This window comes from Phyllobates terribilis, unplaced genomic scaffold (genome assembly GCF_046119375.1).
Source record: "Phyllobates terribilis strain yellow unplaced genomic scaffold, ASM4611937v1 Scaffold_9__5_contigs__length_417890890, whole genome shotgun sequence".
Classification (NCBI taxonomy): Eukaryota; Metazoa; Chordata; class Amphibia; order Anura; family Dendrobatidae; genus Phyllobates; species Phyllobates terribilis.
The window spans coordinates 84,872,764-84,898,423 of record NW_027362769.1 but is presented as its reverse complement, the minus strand read 5'-3'; the positions used below and the strand labels follow the sequence as shown (position 1 = coordinate 84,898,423).

General features: G+C 40.4%; 1 protein-coding gene across 8 annotated transcripts in view; it reads right to left on the bottom strand.

Annotated features, from left to right (window-relative positions):
• Positions 1 to 3,836: 3,836 nt before the first annotated feature.
• The window catches only part of COL6A3 (collagen type VI alpha 3 chain), a 138,664-nt gene continuing 116,840 nt past the window's right edge, over positions 3,837 to 25,660 (bottom strand). For all 8 annotated transcript variants that reach the window (XM_073646691.1, XM_073646697.1, XM_073646690.1 and 5 more), the window contains 3 exons: positions 20,415 to 20,465; positions 6,497 to 6,670; positions 3,837 to 4,807 (listed from right to left, as the gene is read on the bottom strand). In XM_073646691.1, the coding sequence (XP_073502792.1) occupies positions 4,767 to 4,807; positions 6,497 to 6,670; positions 20,415 to 20,465 (266 nt within the window). In that variant the 3' untranslated portion in view covers positions 3,837 to 4,766. The remainder of the gene's footprint in view (positions 4,808 to 6,496; positions 6,671 to 20,414; positions 20,466 to 25,660) is intronic.

Here is a 25,660-nt window from a genome sequence, read left to right as displayed (position 1 = left end):
ATAAGTCCTTACTGTTGAGAAAGGGTGTTGGCATATGCTACAGATTAGGACTTATTATAAGTGAAAGGAGGACTTTATACTAACCAGACAGCAGATGGTGATAGTGTGTAAAGTTATATGCTTGCTGTAATGTGGGGAGGGAAGCTCTCAATTGTTGGTTGTTTTTACTTCCTGTGTTTTGTTTTTTTTTCTTTCCTGTATGTGCTATGTCAGCAGCACACGGACTGTGTGACACTGAATTCTATCTCATGTTTATCCAGTATGAAGTAAATACTGTTTACTCAAGATATCTTGCTGATTGAAGCTCTCGTAAGTACAGTGGTGACTGTAAGAAGATGCACTCTGCGACAAAAAACCCCCACAAGTGACCCCATTTTGGAAACTAGAATCCTCAAGGATTTTATCTGGGGGTATAGTGAACATTTTGAACCAAGAGGTACGACACAGAATTTGATAACATTATGTCATCATATTGAATAAGTTGTCGTTAGTCTTGAGCGCAAGTGCTCACTACTTGAGTTTGCATCGGGTACTCGGGTATGCACCATGTATCGCGGCTGCTCAAGTGCCATGCTCGAGTCCCTGCCCCGCATGTTTCATGGTAGTTAGACACCCAAAAAGAAACATGTGGGGATCGCTCGTGCATGGCAGGCAATTCCAGCAAGGTTTTTTTGGCAGCGAAGCATATGGGACAGAGACTCAAGCATGTCACTCGAGCACCCGGGATACTCAGTGTATACGTGAGCACCTGATGCAAACTCAAGTAGCTAGCACTTGCGCTCAACACTAGTCGCCATGTCGTCATCATTTTTTTTTTCTTAACTTTTGAAAAAATCCCAACCCCATCACAACCCTAACCCTAGCACATCCCCAACCCTAGCATAACCCAAACACAACCCTAACCTTAGCACAACCCTAACCCTAGCACAACCCCAACCCGAGCACAACCTAACCCTAGCACAACCCTAACCCTAGCACAACCCTACCCCTAACCCTAGCACAACCCTAACCCTAGCACAACCCTAACCCGAAAGTTTATTTTTTACTCCGTTCCTCGTGCGGTATAAGTGATTAGATGACTTTATTCTTCGGGTCAGTGCGATTACAGCGATACCAGATTTATATGGGGTTTGGTTTTTATTATTGACAGCTGTCACACACTAAAAGACTTTTTTTTTCAAAGACTAGTTTTTGCATCACCATATTTTGAGAACTATAATTTTTCCATATTTCTGCCGACAGAGTGATGTGACGGCTTGTTTTTTGCGGGACAAGTTGACGTTTTTATTGGTATCATTTTCAGGCACGTGACATTTTTTGATTTCTTTTGAACACAAATTATTAAAAACACATATAAAACAGACATAAATATATATACACAGTCATACACACTGATATACATAGACATTCACATCATATATGCACACAAACACACACATTAGAAATATTTTTAATATGGGGATTGGGGAAGCTGGCGACAAGCCTCGCTCACCTGCCCCCGACCTGTCTCCCATCCAGCTCCTCAGGTATGTGGCAGTGCAGGGCTACCGGCGTGTGTCACATACATATTCCTGAACCATCAGAGGGGCCCACTCGCCGTCGGGGACCGGGCCACTTCCCTGGCATCTGTGCAGGGCTGCCGGCGCTGTTTGAGTGCTGTCACTTTCCAGACATGGCTGCACGCAGTGCACTGTGCGGCTGTGTCTGGTAGTAATGACGCGACAGAGGCAACACTGCGCCTTTAATTGTGCTTGTGTGTTGCCCCTACCACATCATTACTACCAGACACAGCCGCACAGCGCACTGCAGGTGACCATGCCTGGAAAGTGACAACACTCAAACAGTGTCGGGGAAGTGCCCCAGGCTCCGACGACGAGTGGGCCCCCCTGATGGTCCAGGGCCCCGGCACTTGCCCGGGTACTCCGGCTGCTGACGCCGGCCCTGTCAATAGGAGGCAGATGTACAGTACTCTGCCACAGCCACTACCAGAAGATGTAGCAGCTCCACAATCGAGCAGTTCCGACCAGCGGCTGCCGACACCGAGAACAGTTGATCAGCAGGGGTGCTGGGTGTTGGACCCCGACTGATCAGACATTAATGGCCTAGCCTAAGGATAGTTCATCAATGAAAAAGTAGTGGACAACCTCTTTATTTCCTTCCCACAGTGGCCAATTGTAGTGTTTCATTTTTTCCTCTTCTTTTTCTAAGAGCCATTCCTTTTTTGTATTTTTCCCTCGATATAATGATATGAGGGCTAGTATTTTTGCAGGAAAAGTTATAGTTTTGAATGACACCATTTTCTTTCTCATATGTTACTGAAAAACGTGAAAAAAAATTCTACACGCAGTAAAATGGTGAAAAAAAACATTTGTTTTTTTGAGCCGCAGGGGTCAATGGGAGTTGGTGTTCGCACACACTGTTAATTGCATCATTTAAATGCTGCTGTCATTGATGGAAAAAGATTTTCAGCAGAAAGATTTGTTTGAAAAAATCCATTGTGTATTTACACAATTATAAAAATTTAAAAAAATTAATCCAAGCTCCTCATACCCATTAAATGGACAGTACTCAGATGAGACACGTTAGCATCTTGTGTGCTATCTATTTTTTTTTTACAGACCTGTAAACTTGAATGAGCGAGTTTGATCATCAAATCAGATAAAACTATGGACACGCAGTACACAAATAAAAAACTACATATGAACAAGTCCTTAGACTGTAATGGGTACTTATTCTATCATAAAAGTATAGGTAGAATATAATGAAAAACTGACATGTGAATGGGGTCTAAGAGAAAGAGAATGTTTGTATTAAACTGAATCTGTCAGCAGGCTTTTGCAATGTAATCTGAGGGCAGTATGGTGTAGAGGCAGAGACACAGATTTCAGGGATGTGTCACTTATTAAGCTGTTATTTCTATACAATGAATGTTTTATCACCAGGAAATTATCACTGCCTGGACCACAGTGCACGTGAGCCCTAGTCCGACCATGCCCCTTCGTCTGATTAGCAGCTCACTGTCAATAGACAATGTAGTGGTGTGGTGTGGAAGGGGTTAGCTTTCTCAGCTCTGCTATTTGCTACATATAACAACTCTAATTGTGTCATAACAGCTGCACCCAGTAAACTCGGTGATACATTCCTGGAATCAGGGTCTCTTTTCCTACACTATGCTGATGTCACGGGTGTGTCAGATGTGACAGACAGTCGCCCTGCAGTTGGTTGCAGAAGATCTCTTCGTTTGGCATTACAGACACCTTCTTAGCTCTTTCACTCTAGGACCCAGCAGCTACCTCCTTCCTGCTCTAATTAACAGCCTGGCCTGGGTGTTTAAATAGTTTCCCTTTGCAGCAGGAAGGTGCAGGTGATATACATATGTTTCCTTTTGAAATCTTGGAGCTCGTGCTGTTCTTATTTCCTCTCTGGTGCTAAGAAAACGTGTGCTTTCTCTCTGAAATCGGCTCCAGCTAAGTTACTTTCCCCATGTCTGTCTAACTTGTTGTCTTTAGTTGTTAGTGGGGACTTACTAGGGCTCATCCCCCCACTTCCCTAACCAGGGCCTAGCTCTAGGGAAATACAGGGTTTAGGTTCCTGTGCGGCGATTGCTGAGGAACCAATATAGGGACGTTAGGGGAGACAGGGTGATATCAGATCAGCCTAGGAGGTCTCCACTCCCCCTTTCCCTCGTCTCTGGGCTCCCTTCCCCTCATCCCTTCATGTTGCACTTAGTCTTTCCCACACCTTGCGTGACAGCTGATCTCAGATCAGGTAGCAAAAATCTGCTGACAGATTCCCTTTTAGCTTTGTTAGATTGTTAGAAATAACCACACACAGAATTAAACACCTCTTCATTCTTTATTCAGTCTTTGCATCATCTCCCTTCATAAAAAAAATAAAAACAGACAAACAAAGTCCAAATTTCAAAATTTATAGCAATTAATTTCCCTACCCCAAAGTGTAAAATTACAAATAACAAGAATAGACTCAACCAAAATAAATGTATACCTTAGCATAGCCTGCAATGACTGCAGCTACCTTATTTATAACCCAAGTGGTAAAACCTAAAGCTTTCAGTCCCTATGATGCCAGAAGTGGCCTAAGAAGTACTGCACCGCAATATTTTAAAAGGCCACACTGACGAAGAAAAGGGTAACACCCGTCACTTTCCATGGGACATGTTGTCCTTGCAAAAAGTTGACAGTGCCCTGCTGTAAAAAATAGAAATTGAGAATTTGATAGCCTCTATTAGCAACAATATGTCGTCTTGTGTTGGCATCATGGTCTCACAGTTCATTAAAAGAAGTCATATGGTTTAAAAGTATGGCAGAAAATTGGTTGTAATTCTGGATACTGAAGAATTTAGAAGGGAGGTATGTGGAAGAAGCAGGTGTTATATAGTGGGGCAGAATATTTTAGGGTTAGACTCTTTAGTTGGGGCTCTGACATTAAAAATAAAAACCTGACACAGCTGCTGACAGATGGGAGATAAGAGTACCGGTTAACCCTTTCAGTGTTGCAGAGAGCAGCACAGCATTGTTCCATATGGCATAACAGACAGGTCTGTGACGCTAGCAATCTAAAGCACTGAAAGAGTTAATGTTTCCAGTACAGTCTTTTCCATGTCCACATATGAATTAGCACCATTTTGATAAAACTTGTAAGCCTCCGTTACCCTATGTGAGGGCAAGATGACATGGGGCATAGGGTGAGCAGAGGGGCAGTGCATCCTGGGTTATCTCCTCTAGAAAGGTAAAAATCCAGGACTTTTATGTTCCAATTGCAGAGACTACACTGGGATTCAGAGGTACTGTAAAGGAATGAAAATAGAAAATGTAGTTACCATTATGAATTAATATGCATGGGTAAAATCACATCATATCTGTTAAAAAGGTATTCTAAAAATATTAAATTGCTTTAGTTAGATAGCATGAAACTAACGTGTTTTTTTCTCTTTGCTTTCATTCTCCTGCAAAGACAGCTTTTATCTTACATAGTGTGCAGATGGTTTCCTTGTAGCTTGGCAATCAGCGACTGCTCAGGCCCTGGCCGACAATGCACAGTAGTTACATTTCATGAGAGGGGTTAACTCCTAACATCCCAGCCTCCTCCCTCCATCCCATTTATTTATATACAGCAGTAAACTACTCACCGCTCTCCCCCTTCCTCTCAGGTCCTGATAAGCTGCTGTTGTAAATTTTGCAACATCAGCCTCCAACATCAGCTTCTACCAGAGTAGTTATCCTAATCACTGCTTTCACTGTCCTGAACTGTGTATTTGTTCAAATGCCCAGTTATCTCTTTGTGTAAATATAGTGATAGTAGTGTAGACTCAGAACAAACCACTGATAGCTGCATGTGTTAAGGCCCCGTCACACTAAGCGACGCTACAGCGATCCCGACAACGATATGACCTGTCAGGGATCGTTGCTGCGTCGCTATGTGGTCGCTGGTGAGATGTCAAACAGTCAGATCTTCCCAACGACGGAGCAACGATGCAGCGACCCATAACGATCTGTATAACGATGCACGCCTATGTGTTTCTGTGTCTGGGTCGTTAACAAGGTCGTTGGTAAGGTGTCAAACACAAGGATGCATGCTACCCAGCGGGACTTCAACGATCAAAGAAATGTCCAGACCATTCCGACACGACCAGCGATCTCACAGCAGGGGCCTGGTCGCTGCTAAGTGTCAAACATAGCGAGATCGCTACTGAGGTCGCTGTTGCGTCACAAAACTTGTGACTCAGCAGCCATCTCGCTAGCGATCTCGCTTAGTGTGACGGGGGCTTTATAGCCGAACTTGTGCTAAGCTTTACAGTTCTGATAATACCACAGCTCTGTTATTCACTACAACTCAAGTGCCCACCCTGCCAGAAACCAGGAAGTTAGGAGACCACATGGCAAATACCCCTTTAAGTGTCTGGAATGAAACTGAAAATAGACTAACACAAAAGTCCATTTTATCATTCTGGAATAACTATGCATCACAACTATGTATGTATGGCCTGGATACAGCTTGACAGTATGTGGCGATGTTATCTCCAGGTAACAGCAGCGAAGCTTCCTACTGCACATGCTCGTAAACACATGACCTCTTAACATTCTAGAACAAGTTTTTGTCATTGAGACTTTCATGATTTGCCAGGTAAATTATCATATCTATTATTACCACTGCTGACAGTACTTTAGATTCAAGGTCCTAATTATAAGGGACATAAAGATAGCGGATGCCCCCAACATCTAGTGCCCATGTGTACATGGTTGGTGGGGGGCTATGTCACCTGTTTTGAATTGGGGACCACTAGTTTCAAGTTCTGCATCTGAATAGATGGATCTGTCAGAGTGAAAATGAATTAGGTCCGACTTGTGCCTTATTGTGCAGTCTCCTTTTTTTTAAGAAAAACTTTGAAGGTGAAAGTGGAAAATCGGTAAAGTTTGGGAAGAATCCAATGCATGGCTGTGTACAAAGTTATCTTATCTTTTGGATCACAACTTACCTGAAATACAAATCTTTTCACATTCTTTCTGTGTGCTGAACCTGTTCTCATTTCCTCCACAGCCGCCATACCAGAAACGTGCACAGCTGTTGGTTTCGTGGTCATAATACCACTTTAGAGCAAACTCCCGACAGGTTCCCTCTTCCTTCGGTAGTTTACACGCCTCTGGTCCCACTAAGAAAAAGACATTTAGGTTAATATGAGAATCCATTTAAAAGTATGTAAAAGAAAACACAGAAGGGGGTGAAAATTGTAGGAGCAAATTTTTATAGTACATGAAGGAAAATTAGAGAGTGTTTAAATTTTTATTTAGTAAATCAATAGTACACATGAAAATAAGCAACTTTGTAATATATATATACTATCAGAGAAATTTGCTTATTTCTCCTACTGGACTGATCTTTCATTCTCAATTCATGGGTAAAATCTATATTCAGTGAAGTCATATTTCCCCATTACAGAGATAGGAGATGGCAGTTGGTGCTGATAAGATTCTGTGGAGAAGGGAGGAGCTAGAGGAAGACAACAGACATCTCCTATCTCAGGAATACAAAAATCAATTTTTATTCAAGACAGATTTTACACATGAATTGAGAATTTTGAGAATGAACCATCAGTCCAGGAGAAAAAGGAAGAATTCTCTAACAAGATATAGTACAAACTTTCTTGTTTTCACATGTATTATTGATTTCTGAAAAAATAAAAATAAAATGATGATCACTCTTAAAATAATCAATGGCTAGATTTATAAAACTGCTTATAAGAAAAACTGTCTTAACTACCCTTAATAACTAATAATAGCAAAGCTTTCATCGTGTAAAAGCAGAGTATACAGTAACAGCTATCTAGAGGTTGATTGCTATCGGTTAGAAAGATGGTTATTCTTTTAGACAATTCACTGAATCAGCTACATTACCAAGACTAAACTAAAGAGCCATTCCAAAGAATATATATTAGCCTGAGAGTCATCAAGGTTATATGTCAAAAAACTGACGTAAAAGCTTTGAAAAGTCACAAAATTTTGGTGCAGCTCAGAGTTGATCCAAAATTTTGCAACTTTTGCCATTTTCACCCCAGTTTCTCCCAGCTCTGCTGAAATGGGTGGAGCTGGGGTGGGATGGGACGGGGGTGCGGTGAGGACATGAAGCCTTAGCTCATTTCATTCATTACGAACTGTGGCATTCTCACTAAGATTTCTGGCATGTCGCACGTAGGCACATGACATTAGTCAGACAACCAGATTCATGAAGACGTGTCAACCTCTTCATGAATCAGGAGTGTCTGACTCTACCACTGTCCCTCATCAAGACCGGTGAGAAAATTGTCGATCTTGATGGATCAGAGCAATAATGTCCACCAGGCCCAAGCTTATACTAATTGCCCCACATTGAGAATTAGGAATATTTAAAAAATAAGTCATTTTAATTTTTTTTCATAAATTAATAGTATAAGTGAAGATAAGAAACTTTGTGATATATCTGATAAAAGAAATCTACTACTTTCTCCTTCTTTCCCATTTCTGAGATAAGAGATGAAAGTTGCTGCTCATAATAGTCTATGGAGAGAGGATAGGAGGAGCTAGAGGCAGACATAGACATTCTGCTGCAAGTTCTCCTGAAACCACATTTACACTTTAAGTATTTTAAGAAATTACAGTCTATTTTATAAAGCATAGTCCAATCCAGAATTTTTTAAAATATTTATCCGAAAAATTAAGCATCTCACAAAATGTCAGCCCTTCCATTGTAAAAGGAAAAACTTAACATAGAGTCAACACTTTCATCCCCGATACTGGTTCTGAAAGTTACAGTTTCAGTCACTTTTTAATAACGTTTCTGTGCTATTTTAGACTTAATTAGAAGACGACATGTGTTGGCTTAAAATAAAAAGTAACAACAAGCCGTAAAAACTGCCGATCTTTGAAGACATTAAAAGGAAGAAAAAAAAAACCTTACAGTTTCTCACGCAGTAGTTCAGATGTCTAGATAATATAATGCATGCTCATTGGATTTGTTCCAATAGATGTCAAGACCCGCCTGGCAATATATCAGATTTCTATCACGAGCACATGTTTGTAGATGGGATTGAGATTACGTCATCATTATATCTTTTTTTTCTGCATTTCCTACAATGATTGGTTGTTATTTTTAGATTTTTATTTTTTTTTTCACAACCTTCAGCTCGCTAAAAAAAAAAGATGCTGTCAAATGGCCAAAAGTGGGAAAACTTGTGCAAAACCCCCCCCCCACGCCGGGAATTCTGGGTAATCATGAAGGAACTGCTAAGCAACTATCTCCTTAATGTGCAGGCGTGTAATGCGACCCAGATGTCCAACAAGCTGGAATCCTATAGGACTTCAATCAAGATCGAAATGATAAAACTGCGTCCAAAACAAGGAATTCTGGGTAAATCCACATATGGCCTCGAGCTGAATGTGACAAATTTATAGCTGTAGGCTTATGTATGCCTATTAACAGCTTTTAGGCTGAAAAAACAGAAGAAAGAATGGGCCTTTTCTCAGGGGGTAAGAGCCTATTATATGGTTACGACTTGTGGTCTATCATTAAGGAATGTTCATAAAAAGACACTCAACTATTCACTGGATGCGCCTAGTTTAATTCTTTATTTCATATGTGGATGATGGAAAAATGATGAAAATATTGAATCTCTTTATGTCATGATACAAGTCCCGCTGAATGGTTTAATTGGCCCAAATGTCAAACTTGCTGTCTGTTATCATCTGATTTTATTTGACTAAATCTTTATAACTGGGTTATAAAACATTAATCTTAAGATGTTTTTAAAGGGAGTCTGTGAGCACAAAATGGATCCAAGGAGAAAGTCTGAGTATAGATGGCACCAACCAGAACGAATGATTGGGATATCACAAATGTTCAGATTTTTGGACCTGTTTATTGGCATAAATGGACGTGTTTCAAATGTGTAATGTTCTCATACATACAATGCAGTCCTACTCTACTTAAAATACTTTGAATTTGGCACCTAATCAACTGTTATGGGGCGCTTTTGCTAAAAACAGCTTAGTCTTAGGTTACAGAGGTCCTTCTAGAAAGTAGATGAAGCCAAGCATATTTTATTTGTTATTTGGCTACATACTTCAATTAATAAATAGCTTCCCTTATTAAAGCAATTAATAGAAAATAATTAATTTAATATATATATTTTATTTTTTTGCTGAAAGAATACCTCTTGATTAATGTCTTGTTTCTATGATAATAAAATGAATAAATGAATAAATATATAAGTATAAATAATTTTATATCATTTATGGATTAGTGATAATGTGTGTTCAAATGTCCTTCTTAATTTATAATCCCATTTTGATTTGTCATGTAATTGCTTCAATGGTTACATCCAGTCCTTTGGGTACCAGACTTATAAATAAGATTCCCTAATTTTTAGATTCCTCAATAGTTTCTTTAGCGATAACCCTTATATTGGAGAAATATTTATTATGTTCCAATTTTAGATATTTGAATGCACTTTGTAAAAGAAAACCTTTGTTTGTATTGGACCTGTGTTTGTTAATATGGGCTCTTAAAGTTTGTTTCATACTTTCAATATATTGGAGTCCACTACTACAGTTTAGTAAATGTTTTACAAACTACAAAGAACAGTTTATATGATATTTGATTTTTTTTTTATCCACTACCTTAGTGTAGTTTTTTTTCCATAGAACTTGCAATCACAAAATGACTGTGCAAACCAAGCACAGGCTCTCAGTGCACACTTGGCAGTACACATTTTCACCTACTTTCTTTCCATCTATTTTAGACCCCCTCTGGATTCTGTAAAGCCAGAACTGTCAATCCATAATTAGGAGACGGAGTTAGAAATAAAACAAGAAGGTGGGAAGGTTCACTGAGCTGTTGGTGCACCAAGTGCCTGTGCGCTTCTTGATCATTGGTCACATTTTCTAAATCTATCATCTTAAGGTTATGTCCGTACATGATGAATTTGCAGTTTTGTAGCCTATGCACTGCAAAGATTAAACTGATGGTAAATGTTTTACCATAAATTAACAAACTGCAAATGTGAAATCCTCGCTGTATTTCAATTTCTACACTGATAATTTTCCGCAGCAATATGGACAAGTCTAATTAATAGACAGATGGAAAATCTGCCATATATCCCCCTTTGTGAACATACCCTAATGAGATTTTAGATGTTCCTAGACAATATTTGAAGCTCCAAAAAAAATGCATATCACTATATAATATTAGAAAGCATAAGGCTCTGTTCACATGTCATTTTGGTAAAAGACAAACAGAATAAATGATCTGTTGCATCAGTAATCTTGATGGAAGCAGAGGGACCAGACCACAGGATTATTACGGGGTCCATCTGGGTTTCCTTTTTTAGAAAGAAAGAATACGTTCTGCAGGACTTTTTTTTTATTATGAATCCATATCATTATCCGTTTGCATAACTGATGCAACAGGTTATTTGTTCCTAAAACGGAACAGACAAATGGTAACCAAACTATTTGATAATTTTGCTATGTCTCAAAATGATCTTTTTTTGCCTTTTGTTTTTGTTTTCTTTTTTTTTTTATTACCAAAAATGTGTTTTTAAAAATATATATAATTTTGGGTTGATGTATACAAATTAACAGTTACTACAGTTATTACTGGTTACTTTTCTTTATATACTGTGTGCTGGACTTAAATTTTGCCGAACTGTACATGGGAATATGAAATTGTGTAATAGTTTTTTTTTTATTTTTTTCTAAAATGTCGACAGATTTGTCCTCAGTGATGTGGCCAGTTCCCAATAATCCAATTGGTTTTATATACAGTTATATGAAAAAGTTTGGGCACCCCTATTAATTTTAAGCTTAATGTTTTATAAAAATTGGTGTTTTTGCAACAGCTATTTCAGTTTGATATATGTAATAACTGTTGGACACAGTAATGTTTCTGCCTTGAAATGAGGTTTATTGTACTAACAGAAAATGTGCAATCTGCATTCAAACAAAATTTGACAGACAGGTGCATAAGTATGGGCACCCTTATCATTTTCTTGTTTTAAATACTCCTACCTACTTTTTACTGACTTACTAAAGCACTTTTTTTGGTTTTGTAACCTCATTGAGCTTTGAACTTCATAGCCAGGTGTATGCAATCATGAGAAAAGCTACTTAAAGTGGCCACTTGCAAGTTGTTCTCCTGTTTGAATCTCTTCTGAAGAGTGGCATCATGGGCTCCTCAAAACCACTGTCAAATGATCTGAAAACAAAGATTATTCAACATAGTTGTTCAGGGGAAGGATACAAAAAGCTGTCTCAGAGATTTAACCTGTCAGTTTCCACTGTGAGGAACATAGTAAGGAAATGGAAGAACACAGGGACAGTTCTTGTTAAGGCCAATAGTGGCAGGCCAAGAAAAACATCAGAAAGGCAGAGAAGAAGAATGGTGAGATCAGTCAAGGACAATCCTCAGACCAGCTCCAGAGAGCTGCAGCATCAACTTGCTGCAGATGGTGTCACTGTGCATCGGTCAACTATACAACGCACTTTGCTCAAGGAGAAGCTGTATGGGAGAGTTTCTGCAAGCACGCCACAAACAGAGTCGGCTGAGGTATGCAAAAGCACATTTGGAGAAGCCAATTTCTTTTTGGAAGAAGGTCCTGTGGACTGATGAAACCAAGATTGAGTTGTTTGGTCATACAAAAAGGCGTTATGCATGGCGGCAAAAAAACACAGCATTCCAAGAAAAACACTTGCTACCCACAGTAAAATTTGGTGGAGGTTCCATCATGCTTTGGGGCTGAGTGGCCAATGCCGGCACCGAGAATCTTGTTAAAGTTGAGGGACGCATGGATTCCACTCAGTATCAGCGGATTCTTGACAATAATGTTCAAGAATCAGTGACAAAGTTGAAGTTACGCAGGGGATGGATCTTTCAGCAAGACAATGATCCAAAACACCGCTCCAAATCTACTCAGGCATTCATGCACAGGAACAATTACAATGTTCTGGAATGGCCATCCCAGTCTCCAGACCTGAATATCATTGAACATCTGTGTGATCATTTGAAGAGGGCTGTCCATGCTCGGCGACCATCAAACTTAACTGAACTGGAATTGTTTTGTAAAGAGGAATGGTCAAAAATACCTTCATCCAGGATCCAGGAAATCATTAAAAGCTACAGGAAGCGACTAGAGGCTGTTATTTTTGCAAAAGGAGGATCTACTAAATATTAATGTCACTTTTCTGGTGATGTGCCCATACTTATGCACCTGTCAAATTTTGTTTGAATGCAGATTGCACATTTTCTGTTAGTACAATAAACCTCATTTCAAGGCAGAAACATTACTGTGTCCAACAGTTATTACATATATCAAACTGAAATAGCTGTTGCAAAAACACCAATTTTTATAAAACATTAAGCTTAAGATTAATAGGGGAGCCCAAACTTTTTCATATAACTGTATATCAGTTTACAAATTGTCAGTAGGTGAATGCAATGTAATAAAACAATATAATTTAGAACTCTGTAGCTTGATATAGTTGCTGGGGACATCTCACACCTTTTGCGAAGTAAAATATATATCTTATAACCTGTGCACGCCCAAAATGTTATTTTGCATTCAGACAAGCTGAGAATCTGTGGACGAGTGTTCGTACGAGCTCTCGTTTGTGATTATCAGTCTGTAAGAATGTGCTGCCAATAACATAATGTTTGGGGACAAGACAATCATCAGTACTCTTTGGCCCATCAATGAGCTTTATTTCACATAGGCAAAACTTTAATTTAGCACTGTGTGAAAGTACCACTGACAAAGCAAAGTGTCTTGTTTGTGACCCCTAAAGAACAAAAGATTGGGCCGAGCACACTACTAATATAAAAGTTATGGGTGAGATGCATTCAAACACTGAAACATTGTTAACTCTCTATAGAACATACCATGGAGAAAAGGAAGTACATACACCTACAATGGGACAACAGGAATAATACAATCTTTATTCATTCGATAAACACCTCACAAAACTTGTCTTTTTAATGCTTTTGTCAATTCTGTGAGGAAATGTGACCTGTCCATACAGTAACCAAGTCAATTAGTTGCAAGTGAATTTGCCGCACATCAAACTACAGATCCACTTGAAAAATCCTCTGGCCACCCTCTTGCTACATTTTGACAATTCACCTGAGACTGCCAATTAGTAATTACCAGTTTATCAACTTGGCTATCAAAATTATTCAGCCACCAAATTATGCAATAAACCGATTAAAAAAAATAAAATGTCTCGAGACAACTATTTTAACAAATGGTTTCTCCAAATTCAGCACAAAAATCCACTTTCAATGATATCTGCATTCTCAGAATTATTTAAACCCTTCATGAGAAATGTCATACGTACTTATAGGGCACCTTTGGCTCTTATGACCTGCTGCAAATATGCTGCACAATCAGACACAAGATTCTGGTATCGTTCCTGAGGAATCTTAGCCCATTCTTCACGAGCAATGGCCTCCAGCTCACTAATATTTGGGGATTTGTGTGTTCTGCTTGCCTTCTTCAAAGATTTTCTATGAGGTTTAGGTCAGGTGACTGTGATAACCAATCCAGAATCTTTCAAGACTTCTTTTAAAATCAAGCCTTGGTGGACTTTGTGGTATGCTTAGGCTCATTCTCCTCTTGGAATGTCTAATAACACCCAAACTTGTAGACAGCATTCTACATAATTCATTAGCAGAGCTAAATAAGATTATCCCTATTTTGAAGACCACTGCTAACGCAAAATGCTTAATCTCTGTCTTAATTCTGTCTAAAATATTTTTATGCATTCAGTTTAAGCCAATTGTACAATATCTTTACTCTCTGAGCTATTGCGAATGTATTTTTCTTTGCCTCACTAAAAACAGAATTGATACAATAACCCAACCTTCAGCATCCTTACATAAGACATCACGTTTTCTCCTAGGACTTTCTGATATTTGCTTGAATCCACCTTGCACTGCACACCCTGTAGGATTCCAGCATCAGAGGAAGTAAAGCAGCCCCAGAGCATCACTGAGCCACCGCCATGCTTCACTGTAGTCAGGTCGTTCTCTTCAGTGTATGCTTCATTCTTCCTCCTCTAGACCTACCACTGAAAAATTCCAGTTTTCTTTCATTGCTCCATACAATAGAATCCCAAAACTTCTGTGTGCTTATTAGAACCAATTTTTCTTGTGCTTTTGGGTCAGTAGAGGTCTAGTTCTTGGAATGAAGACATAGAGAACATCAGTGTTTACAATGCACCTTACTGTGCAATCTGAAACATCAGTGTCTGCTGCCACTATGTGCTACAGGTATTCTGCAATCACTCGAAGGTTTTTGACCACCTGCCACCCCAAGAATCTCATGGTGATATCTTTCTTCTTATGTCACATCCAGGTAGTGCAGTCAATCTTTCTTTAACGTTGAACTTGCAAACTATGCTTCCAACTGCAGTATATCTCTAGGAACATTCAATACTTTTTTTTATCTTTTTGTATCCATTTCCTAGTAAATGCAAGGCAACGCTCTCTTCCACTAACTTTTTGGGCTAATCATTTGACTACCCAAGAATATTAGTGAACCAAAGGCCATTACCCATGAGAAATGGGCTAAGATTCCCCAGGACAGCTGGTTTCTGGCTGTGCATCATGTTTCCAACAGTTCATAATAGCCAAAGGTGTTCGGCTAAATGCTAAAGACGCTTATCATGGAGAGGTTGAATAATTCAGCAGTGGTCACTAAAGGGACATTTTGTGCTGAGTTTTGAGAAACCAATTGTTATATTAGTCGTGTTGGGCTATTTTAATTGCTCTTGTTTCATTGGTTTGTTACAAACAGCAGAAAGTGTGAAAGTTTTGCTAATAAACATAATTTGCAATGAAAGTTAAATAATTGTGATCTTGGTCTTGGTTTGTGCTCTTGGTTGGATGTTTTCTATCAAATATTTGGTAAAAAAAAAAACCTTGCTTTTAGTGAAGCATAGTTTCATAAGTAGAGAAATCCCAACATGTAGAAGCACATAAATATCAAAGCTTGAATGAAGCAACTTGTGCGTAGATAATAGTTAATGGGATGACTATCAAAACTGCAAATCATTTATTTACTGTAAGTAACTCTCACTGCCTGCTCTCATGTCAAATCTGTCTCTATGGCCAAGAATCCAAGACAGATTTCGGGAAGTGGTCAGAACTTGGGTGGATTCCACACAAAAATATTATTTTTGGTAAATAACATCCTTTGCATCTTTGATAGCATGTTGACTGTAAGCTTTAGCTGTTTCAGATGACAGTGACCATTTAAGTATTGGTTCACGTTCCATGTTGAAACTCATTTTCGGTTTTAGTAAAAATAATATTAAGTTGTCTATGGTATTATTTTCTACAAAACTGGAATGAGTCTCAGCATTGAAAGAAAATCAATGCTCAAAACATGAGTGCAAACTGATTTTTGCATAGCAGTAACATTTTCCTCACCATTAAAAGAATACACAATAATGGCGATCATCAATGACTATAACTAGGAAACACGTACAAATACAACAAAACTTACTAGCAGACGGTATAACTGTGACATCGCAAATGGAAAAATAGGCAACAGTTCTGGCAGGATCTTTGGGCTATTTCACAATTTACATGGCCAAGCCAACGTTCTTGGCCTTTCTGCAGTGTTGGCTACAGTACATGGCTGCCCCTTGTATAATGCTCACTGTATCCCAAGTATCGAACATTCACATGTGCTTAAGTTTATTTTTTTTTATTAAGTTTGCATCTGTTTGGGACCAAGTAACATTCGAAAACTGAAAACAGATCCGTGAATCATTTTAATAAAATATTTTAGAAAAAAAAACACGCTGCAGACTCACATATGTGTACTGTATTATGTTTGTGAAAACATTTTCCATGACTTAGGAATACATTCCTAGGGAGAGGAGCGGATCTGAAAGAACACTTCTCCACTAAATTTCGGTATGGTTAACTCTGTCATGTCGCCTTCCATAAGTAGTCAAAATGGCCAATACCATTATAAAATAAGACATTGTTTTATTTAAATATGTTATCCATATCTGAAATTAATAAAAAAAAGACTAACAAGCCCTGCTTTATAACCTTAGGGTGTAACTTTGAGGAAAAAGAACATTTCACAGCTAAAAAGTGTTACATTTTATATTGCCCAGTAGATTAATAAAGTGATGTCTGTATACTTTAAGACTGAGGATTCTAGAGGGTGCGGCTGAGCCACGGAGAGCACATGTGGCTGACCTCTACTAGATGATCTGTACTTGCCAATAGTTTCAAGTTGCCAGTACAGGTACAAGGCAGCAGTTAGTGGTCAGCCATGTGCTGGACCCAGGGCTCGGCTGCGAACGTGTACTAGCACACTCAGAAATATTTCTCTTGGCCTCCGGTGTTCTTCAATACTATACCTATTCTAGAACATTTTTTATTTTTTCTTTGGAATGCCTATTTCACATCTCTAAAAAGGTTTTCCAGGTATGATTTGTTTGTTGCTAGAAATACGGTCACTCATTTAGTTGAGCCATGTCTGATATTGCAGATCATCCCTACTTAAAGGCTATGTACACCTTTGCACACATTTTTTATTGTTCATTGGCTTCCAAAATGTAACTTTCTAAATAGTCTTCAATAAAAAAAAATGTCTACCATTTTGCTGCTGAGTGTTTGTAACTCCTTTATCTAGCTAATCTAGACTAATCTGCAAAACTGGTAGGGCCCCGTCACACTAAGCGATGCAGCAGCGATCCCGACAACGATACGACCTGTCAGGGATCGTTGCTGCATCGCTAATACATCGCTGGTGAGCTGTCAAACAGGCAGGCTCACCAGCGATCAGGGGAGCAGCGATATCGTGGAAAGAATCGTTCCACGATGTCCTGCTCCAGTTACCAGCCTGCTGCAAGCAGGAGCAGGCTGGTAACTATGGTAAACATCGGGTTACTAAGTGCGCGTGTGCCCCTAGTAACCCGCTGTTTACCATGGATACCACTCTGCTACGGTGCGCGGGAGCCTCCGAGCACCGTAGCAGAGTGGTATCCATGGTAAACAGCGGGTTACTAAGTGCGCGCGTGCCCCTAGTAACCCGCTGTTTACCATAGTTACCAGCCAGATCGTTGGTCCCGCTGGTCACACACAGCGATGTGTGCTGGCCAGCGGGAGGCCAACGACCAAAAAATGGTCCAGGACACTTTGCAGCGATCAGCGACCTCACAGCAGGGGCCTGATCATTGCAAAGTGTCACACACAGCGACATCGCTGGTGAGGTCGCTGGTGAGTCACCAAAACCATGACACAGCAGCGATATCGCTAGCGATATCGCTATGTGAGACGGGGGCTTTACAGATCCATCAGATCTCCTTCTCCTGGTTCTGATAGCTTTGCTCCCTCTGCTCTCCCTTCCCTTTTCTCAGTGTTAAAGATAGCAGGAGGGAAGGAGAGGGGTTACACACAGGTCTGCAGTGAATACAGGGGAAAGCATCTAAAGTTTTATGGAGAGCAAAGAATAAAGGCTATAAACTAGGAGGAAAGCACATGGTGAATAGATAAGTGCAGTTCTGGAGTTGCGCTGATACAAGAAAGCAAGTAAAGACAGCAGCACTCTGGATACACATAGCCTTTAAATAAACAGAAGCAAGCTGCAAAGGTCTGAATCTTATATCTAATCCTGAACAATGCCTTTAAGTCATCTATTTCAAATCGATGGGGGTTTGAGTCCTAGTATCCGCCTTGATCAGCTAAATAAAGGGGCCAGAGTGGCCAAGAGTTGACACTGTTCCATACATTGTATAGTAGCCATGAGTGGTACTACACCTCTCTCCCATCCACTTGAGGAGGAAAGCACAGCAGTTCCATTCATGGTTATAAAACAGTGTACAGATATGTGCCATGGCTCCACAAGTCAGCAGATCCATTCTAAGAATAATTCACCAATAAAAAAAAAGAGGACCCATCACTTGCCATAAATAGATATATATTTACCTGGTGATGTTTTCTGGATTATGGCATTATTTTCTTTTGTTCTTGTGCTTCTCCATTCCTTAGATATGGGCCCCACTTTCCCGTATGTGAATCTAGTCTTTTTAAATGGAATCTGTCACCACTTTGGAGTTATCAGACCTCTACTATGGCCATACAGGGTATAGAAAAGTAAATCTATACATACTATAGAAAAGTAAATCTATACATACCTGTATGGGCCATAGTAGAGGTTTGATTGCAGAGAAAAGCGCTTTAATCAATTCTATTTTGTACAGGTTTGGCGTCCGGGGGACACCAAGCAATCCCCGTCTATGTGCTTATTATTCCCCCAAATCCCACCTATGTGCTTAATTATCATTTTCCCCCTCTCCCCTGCACATTACAGGGCCCTGTGACGTGCTCTGTGCTCCCTGACTTTCCGGGCATAGACAAAGCACCGCTCACATAGAGCTCACATAGAGTGCACTTTGCTTCATCCCGGCCCCATCTGCCTGAGTTCTGCGCTGCAGGGTTCTACTGCGCAGGCGCCGGGAAGAGACAGTGACTCTCCGGCGTCTGCACAATAGAACCCTGCAGCGCAGAGCACGGAGAGACGGGTTCGGGATGAAGCAAAGCGCGCTCTATGTGAGCTCTATGTGAGCGGTGCTTTGTCTATGCCCGGAAAGTCAGGGAAACCAGTGCACGTCACAGGGCCCTGTGATGTGCAGGGGAGGGGGAATATGATAATTATGCATATAGGTGGGGATTTGGGGGAATAATAAGCACATAGGCGGGTATTGCTTGGGGGACGCCAAGCCTGTACAAAATAGAATTCATTAAAGCGCTTTTCTCTGCAATCAGACCTCTGCTATGGGCCATACAGGTATGTATAGATTTACTTTTCTATACCTTGTATGCCCATAGTAGAGGTCTGATAACTCCAAAGTGGTGGCAGATTCCCTTTAAGCCAAAGGTGCTTGTTCATCAATTCTTCTCTATGGTAGTCTTTTTGAAAAGCATGCTCAGTTGGCTAAAAAGATTAGCTATGTATACAGGGAATAGGGGACCATGTCTCGGAAACAGAAAGGTGCCAGAACAAAACCAGATTCAAGTGAACAGTGGCATTTATATCAGGTATAAAATTACGTATTTTTGGAAAGTGACAGGTTTTCTTTAAAGGGAATCTGTCACCAGGTTTTCGCAACCTAATCTGAGAGTAACATAATGTTGGGCAGAGGAGACTTACTGGGCTTCTTGGTGTAGTTTTGATAAAATCACTGTTTTATCAGCAGGAGATTATCATTACAGGACTAGTTGGTATGTTACCAAGTTGTCCTCCATATGTATGAGCTGTGTATAGCCCCACCCCACCACTGATTGGCAGCTTTCTTCATATGCACAGTGCACATAGAAAGCTGCCAATCAGTGGTGTGGGTGGGGTTATATAGAGCTCAGCATTCAGAAAACTGAGAGATCTGCTGCAGATAAAACTATGTTTAATCAAAACTGCAGCAACCAGCAAAGTAAGTGACACATCGCTGGAATTAGGGTCTCTGCTCCTACATCATGCTGCTCTCAAATGGGGTAGCAAAAATCTGGTGACAAATTCCCTTCAACTTTGATTCTATCTCATATTCATTTTGCTTTCAATCTTTCTTCATGATTTTAAATTTATTACAAAGAACATGCTTTTTCTGAGGTACACCATTGAAGTTAAATTATCTACTAGTGGCCAATATGTACAAAAAAAAACAAATTATGTATCGTCACAAGATTGAGGTTTAAAGTGGTCACTGACTGATGCTTTTCTTGAAGATAAAATCCATAAACTCTGCATCTTTAATTCACAATTGTCCTCTTTTGAAAAAGTTGAGCTCTTTCTGGGTGAATCCTTCTGCGTCTGAACATTGGCCTCCTGGCTGGACGGCGGCTGAAATTACCTGCAATTGCTTTTGATTCCAGCGTTGGAAGTTGGATAGTTTTCTCAACAGCTAGAAAGAAATGAAAAAAGGATTGAAGTTCCAGAATATTAATTCAATACAGGGAGAAAAAAATAGATAATCATTAGACTTCCGGTTTAATGATGGCTTTATTGAAGGAGGACTCTTTGAAACATTTGGTAGATCTTGAAAATAACCTGCAGCTACTTTACAGCAACAAATAAAGTCAAAAGAAAACAAAAATCATGTTACATAGACAACCTAGGAAAGGATAAGAAATGGTGGTTTGTTAGAAGAATACAAAATGAAGTGAGACCTACGCCATTTTAATTCAGTATGGATTAACAGTAAGATGACTTTATTGAAAATTCATTTAGGGCTCATGCATATAACAGAACTATGTTCCCATAGCCTTTATGGCAGTGCATTGAGCCGCAGTAAATATATTTATTGTCTACTAGACCTGGCTGTTGAGATATTGTTATTTGATAAATGTGCATTGGTCTAGTATAGGTTCACTATTTAACTGCAAAGGTAATGTTATAATTTTATATCTCAGAAAGATCCTCTTAATTGAAATAATTAAATTGCCTATTAAAAGCAAAACTTTATTCCTATATGAAAATATTCCCCCAAATAGATAACACAGTTACAAATGACACGTTTTCCCCCTTCTTGATACTTAGGTTTCATCAGGGGACCAAAAGAGGACACTTGGGATCATCCATGATTCCACTCTCCTTCTGCACCAGTGACAGATGAAGAATGCCATGCATGTTACAACAGTAATATCCACGGTATCCTTCATGCAACAAGGAGAATGGAATCATGGATGATCTCAAAAGTTCTGTTTTGATCCCCTGATGAACCCTGAGTATCGAGAAGATGAAAAACGCATCATTTCTATCGATGTTGTCTATTTGGGGGGATAGTTTAGTAGAAGAATAAGAATAAAGAATTGTTTTTAATAAATGGTTTCATTATTTCTCATAAGCAAGACATTGTTAACTATTTAATATTTTTATAAGTGATCTAAAAAAGGTCACAGTTACACTAAAAGTTTACTGGTTTGCATACTGATGCAAATACTCTAACACCCCAAGGGTCCTCTAATATTGGAACCTGTACAATCAAATGACACAAACTGGTAAATGTGCAAAGAAATTAGAAGCACAATTTATGTTATATGTAAGAGATAACCTAAGGCACACTTTAAGAGCATGATAGTTATAAATGTACAAAAGTGGTTTATAACACAAGCTTATACATTGGGATTCCAGCCAAGACAGATATTTTGCAAGCGCTGATGCCAAACTACACTTATAGGCAATCGGTCAGCCTGCTCTTGCTATTTAATGTGAGGGCAGCATGAGATAGGGTCTGAGACACTGATTTCAGCGATGTGTCACTTATTGGGCTGTGTGCTGTTTCAATACAATGAGTGTTTTATCAGCAGGAGATTATCACTACAGGACTACAGCTCAAGTGCATCCTGGTCCAACTCTGCCCCCATGACTGATTAGCAGTTTACTGTCAAAATACAATGTACAGAAAGCTGCTAATCAAGGGTGATGGCAGGGTCAGCTTTCTGAGCTCTGCTAAATGCTACTTCTAAATATTCAGATTGTATCACAACTGCTGCACCCAGAAAATTAAATGACACATTGCTGGAATCAGGGTCTCTGTCTCTACATTATGCTGGTCTCTGAGGAGGTAGCAAAAACCGGCTGACAGATTCATTTTAAGTACTTGACCAGGTTAGCTAAATCATAGTTTGACTGTGTAAAGATCTGAAGTAAAAAATAGGAAAGGTATTTCTATCTAATGTGTTTTTTAGTTTGGTATTATACTAATTGGTCTTTTAATGTGAGATAAATGGGAGCATGACCAACTCTTGAAATTCATAGACATATAGAAAAAACATGAGTGCAAAGAGTGATTTCTTTGACATTTTGGTGGCTGATTTTTCATTTGCCAGGATCTGTCATTTGCCATCAATATGTAAATATTTTATTTTTTAGAAATGTTGCTGTTCTCATGAATCTGGCATCATTGCAGGTATTTGTTATTTTGTCTATCTGTTCCTAAAATATGGTTCTCTCTTCTTTGTATGAAAATCTAGTCTTATTAGCCAAAGAGGGTTTGATCTTGAAGAAGATGCACACCTACTTGGCTAACAAGACCTGATTTACATAAATGGGAAAGGGGAATGGAGAGGCAGAGGTAGAAAAAACAACCAAGACAGATTCAGGAGAACAGAGGCATTTACACCAGGTAAAAAAAGCACATTTATGGTAAATTATAGGTTCTCGTAAAGAATGCTTCTTGTAGCTGGCAATGTATTTACTTTCTTCACCCTTTTTGATTTGCAAAGAAGGGTCTTGGCACTGACCTATTAGCTCATAGTATTAAAGTTTAAATCTTCATTTTCCATCCAAATTACAAAGATGTTTAATGGTTAGGTTATAATGATGGTGGCTGATTATACAGTACTGTGATAAAGTTTTAGACAGGCATGGAAAAAATGCTGTGAAATAAAAAAAGATTTAAAAAACAAAAGTGCTAATAGTTAATTTTTATCAGTTACAAAATGAATGAACAAAAAATAAATCTAAAGACAAATTGAAAGGGAATTTAAATTGTGAGCCCCAATATACAGTGATGATGATCATGATGATGTCTGTAAAGTGCTGTGAAATATGATGGCTCTATATAAAAAAGGATAATAAATTAATTAATAAATCAATAGTTGATGTGACCGCTCTTTGCCTTCTTAATTGCATAAATTCTTCTAGGTACACTTCACAGTTTGTGAATGAATTGCTGTGCTTAGTCTTGCCAAGGTATATGATCTATGCCAATGACACACAGATCTACCTCTCTGGACCCGATATCTCCGCTCTACTAACCAAAATCCCTCAATGTCTATTTCATTCTTCTTCTCTGCTAGATTTGTAAAACTTAACATGGATAAAACAGAATTCATCATCTTTCCGCCATCTCACTCAACCCCCCTCAACGTCAATGGCTACCCACTCTCCCCAGTCCCGCAAGCTCGCTGCCTTGGGGTAACCCTGGACTCTGACCTCTCTTTCAAACCTCATATTCAAGCCCTTTCTACTTCCTGCCGACTCCAACTTAAAAATATCTCACGAATCCACACATTCCTCAACCACAAATCTGCAAAAACACTAGTGCATGCCCTCATCATCTCCCACCTCGACTACCGTAACCTCCTGCTCTGTGGCCTCCCTTCCAACACTGGGTGGATTAAGAGTAGCAAGGATCCCGGGCAGTTTAGAAGGCGCGCCCCCCCCCCCCCACACACACACACACACCTGATGTATCACGTGACATGTCACATGATCCCCTGTGATAGATCATGTGATAGTTCACGTGAAATTAATTTGGCACAATATTAATTATAATATTAGTATGCCCACTATGCGTTTTTTAAGCGTTTCCACAGCGGAAATTCCGCCCAGAAACACTTAAAAAACGCATGGTAGAAGGTCTGTTATGTTCCCCAATGATAATCCGCATGTGCTGTGCACATGCTGCGGAAATTTCCGCTGCGGATTATCATTGCGGAAAAATCCGCAGCACTACCAATTATTTTGCGGAAGCGCGGCGCTTTCGCCGCCATTGACTTGCATTAGAACGCATGGATTCCGCTTCACTAGATAAGCACATGCGGAATACATGCGTTCAATGTGCGGATGGTACCCGGGTTTGGAGAAGAGGAGACTCTCCTCCGGACCCGGGTACCATAGAACCTATAAAAAAAGAATAAAAAAAAAAATAAATATTATACTTACCTTCTGATGGCCCCCGCTGTCTTTATCCGATGCGTCCTGGCTTGCCGGCAGTCGCGATGGTCTGAAAAGGACCTGCCGTGACGTCATTTAGTCATGTGACGGGTCACGCGACCGGTGACGTCGGCAGGCCATCAGAAGGTAATTATATATTTATTTTTTACCATTCTTTTACGGTCACACTATATAAATCCATGCCGGTTGCATGGATTTATATAGTGTGACCAAGTTGTCAAGCACTTTCCAAGTGATGCTAAAATCGCTTGGAAAGCGCTTGTCAACCGGCATGCGGAAATGCATGTGAAGAACGCTTCACATCCGCATGTCCCTGGCAGGAAAAACGCATGTACAATCCGCATGTACAATCCGCATGCATTTTTTCTGCCAGGGATATGCAGAAACGCTAAAAAAAAATCCGGAGCTTTTCTGCATCGTGGGCACATAGCCTTACATTAATTGTATGACCCAATATTGAGCACACGTAGTCATCTATACACAGCAGGAGGCCGCACGTAGCCATCTATACACAGCAGGAGGCCGCACGTAGCCATCTATACACAGCAGGAAGCCGCACGTAGCCATTTATACACAGCGGGAGGCCGCACGTAGCCATCTATACACAGAGGGAGGCCGCACGTAGCTATCTATACACAGCAGGAGGTAGCATGGCGCCATCTATACACAGCAGGAGGCCGCACGTAGTCATCTATACACAGCAGGAGGCCGCACGTAGCCGTCTATACACAGCAGGAGGCCGCACGTAGCCATCTATACACAGCAGGAGGCCGCACGTAGCCATTTATACACAGCGGGAGGCCGCACGTAGCCATCTATACACAGAGGGAGGCCGCACGTAGCCATCTATACACAGCAGGAGGTGGCATGGCGCCATCTATACACAGCAGGAGGCCGCACGGCGCCACCTATTCACAGCGGGAGGCCACACGGTGCCACCTATACACAGCGGGAGGCCGCACGGCGCCATTTATACACAGCGGGAGGCCGCACGTAGCCATCTATACTCAGAGGGAGGCCGCACGTAGCCATCTATACACAGCAGGAGGTGGCATGGCGCCATCTATACACAGCAGGAGGCCGCACGGCGCCACCTATTCACAGCGGGAGGCCACACGGCGCCACCTATACACAGCGGGAGGCCGCACGGCGCCATCTATACACAGCGGGAGGCCGCACGGCGCCATCTATACACATCAGGAGGCCGCACGGCGCCATCTATACACAGCGGGAGGCCGCACGGCGCCATCTATACACATCAGGAGGCCGCATGGCGCCATCTATACACAGCGGGAGGCCGCATGGCGCCACCTATACACAGCGGGAGGCCGCACGGCGCCATCTATACACAGCGGGAGGCCGCACGATGGCATCTATACACAGCAGGGGGCCGCACGATGCCATCTATACACAGCG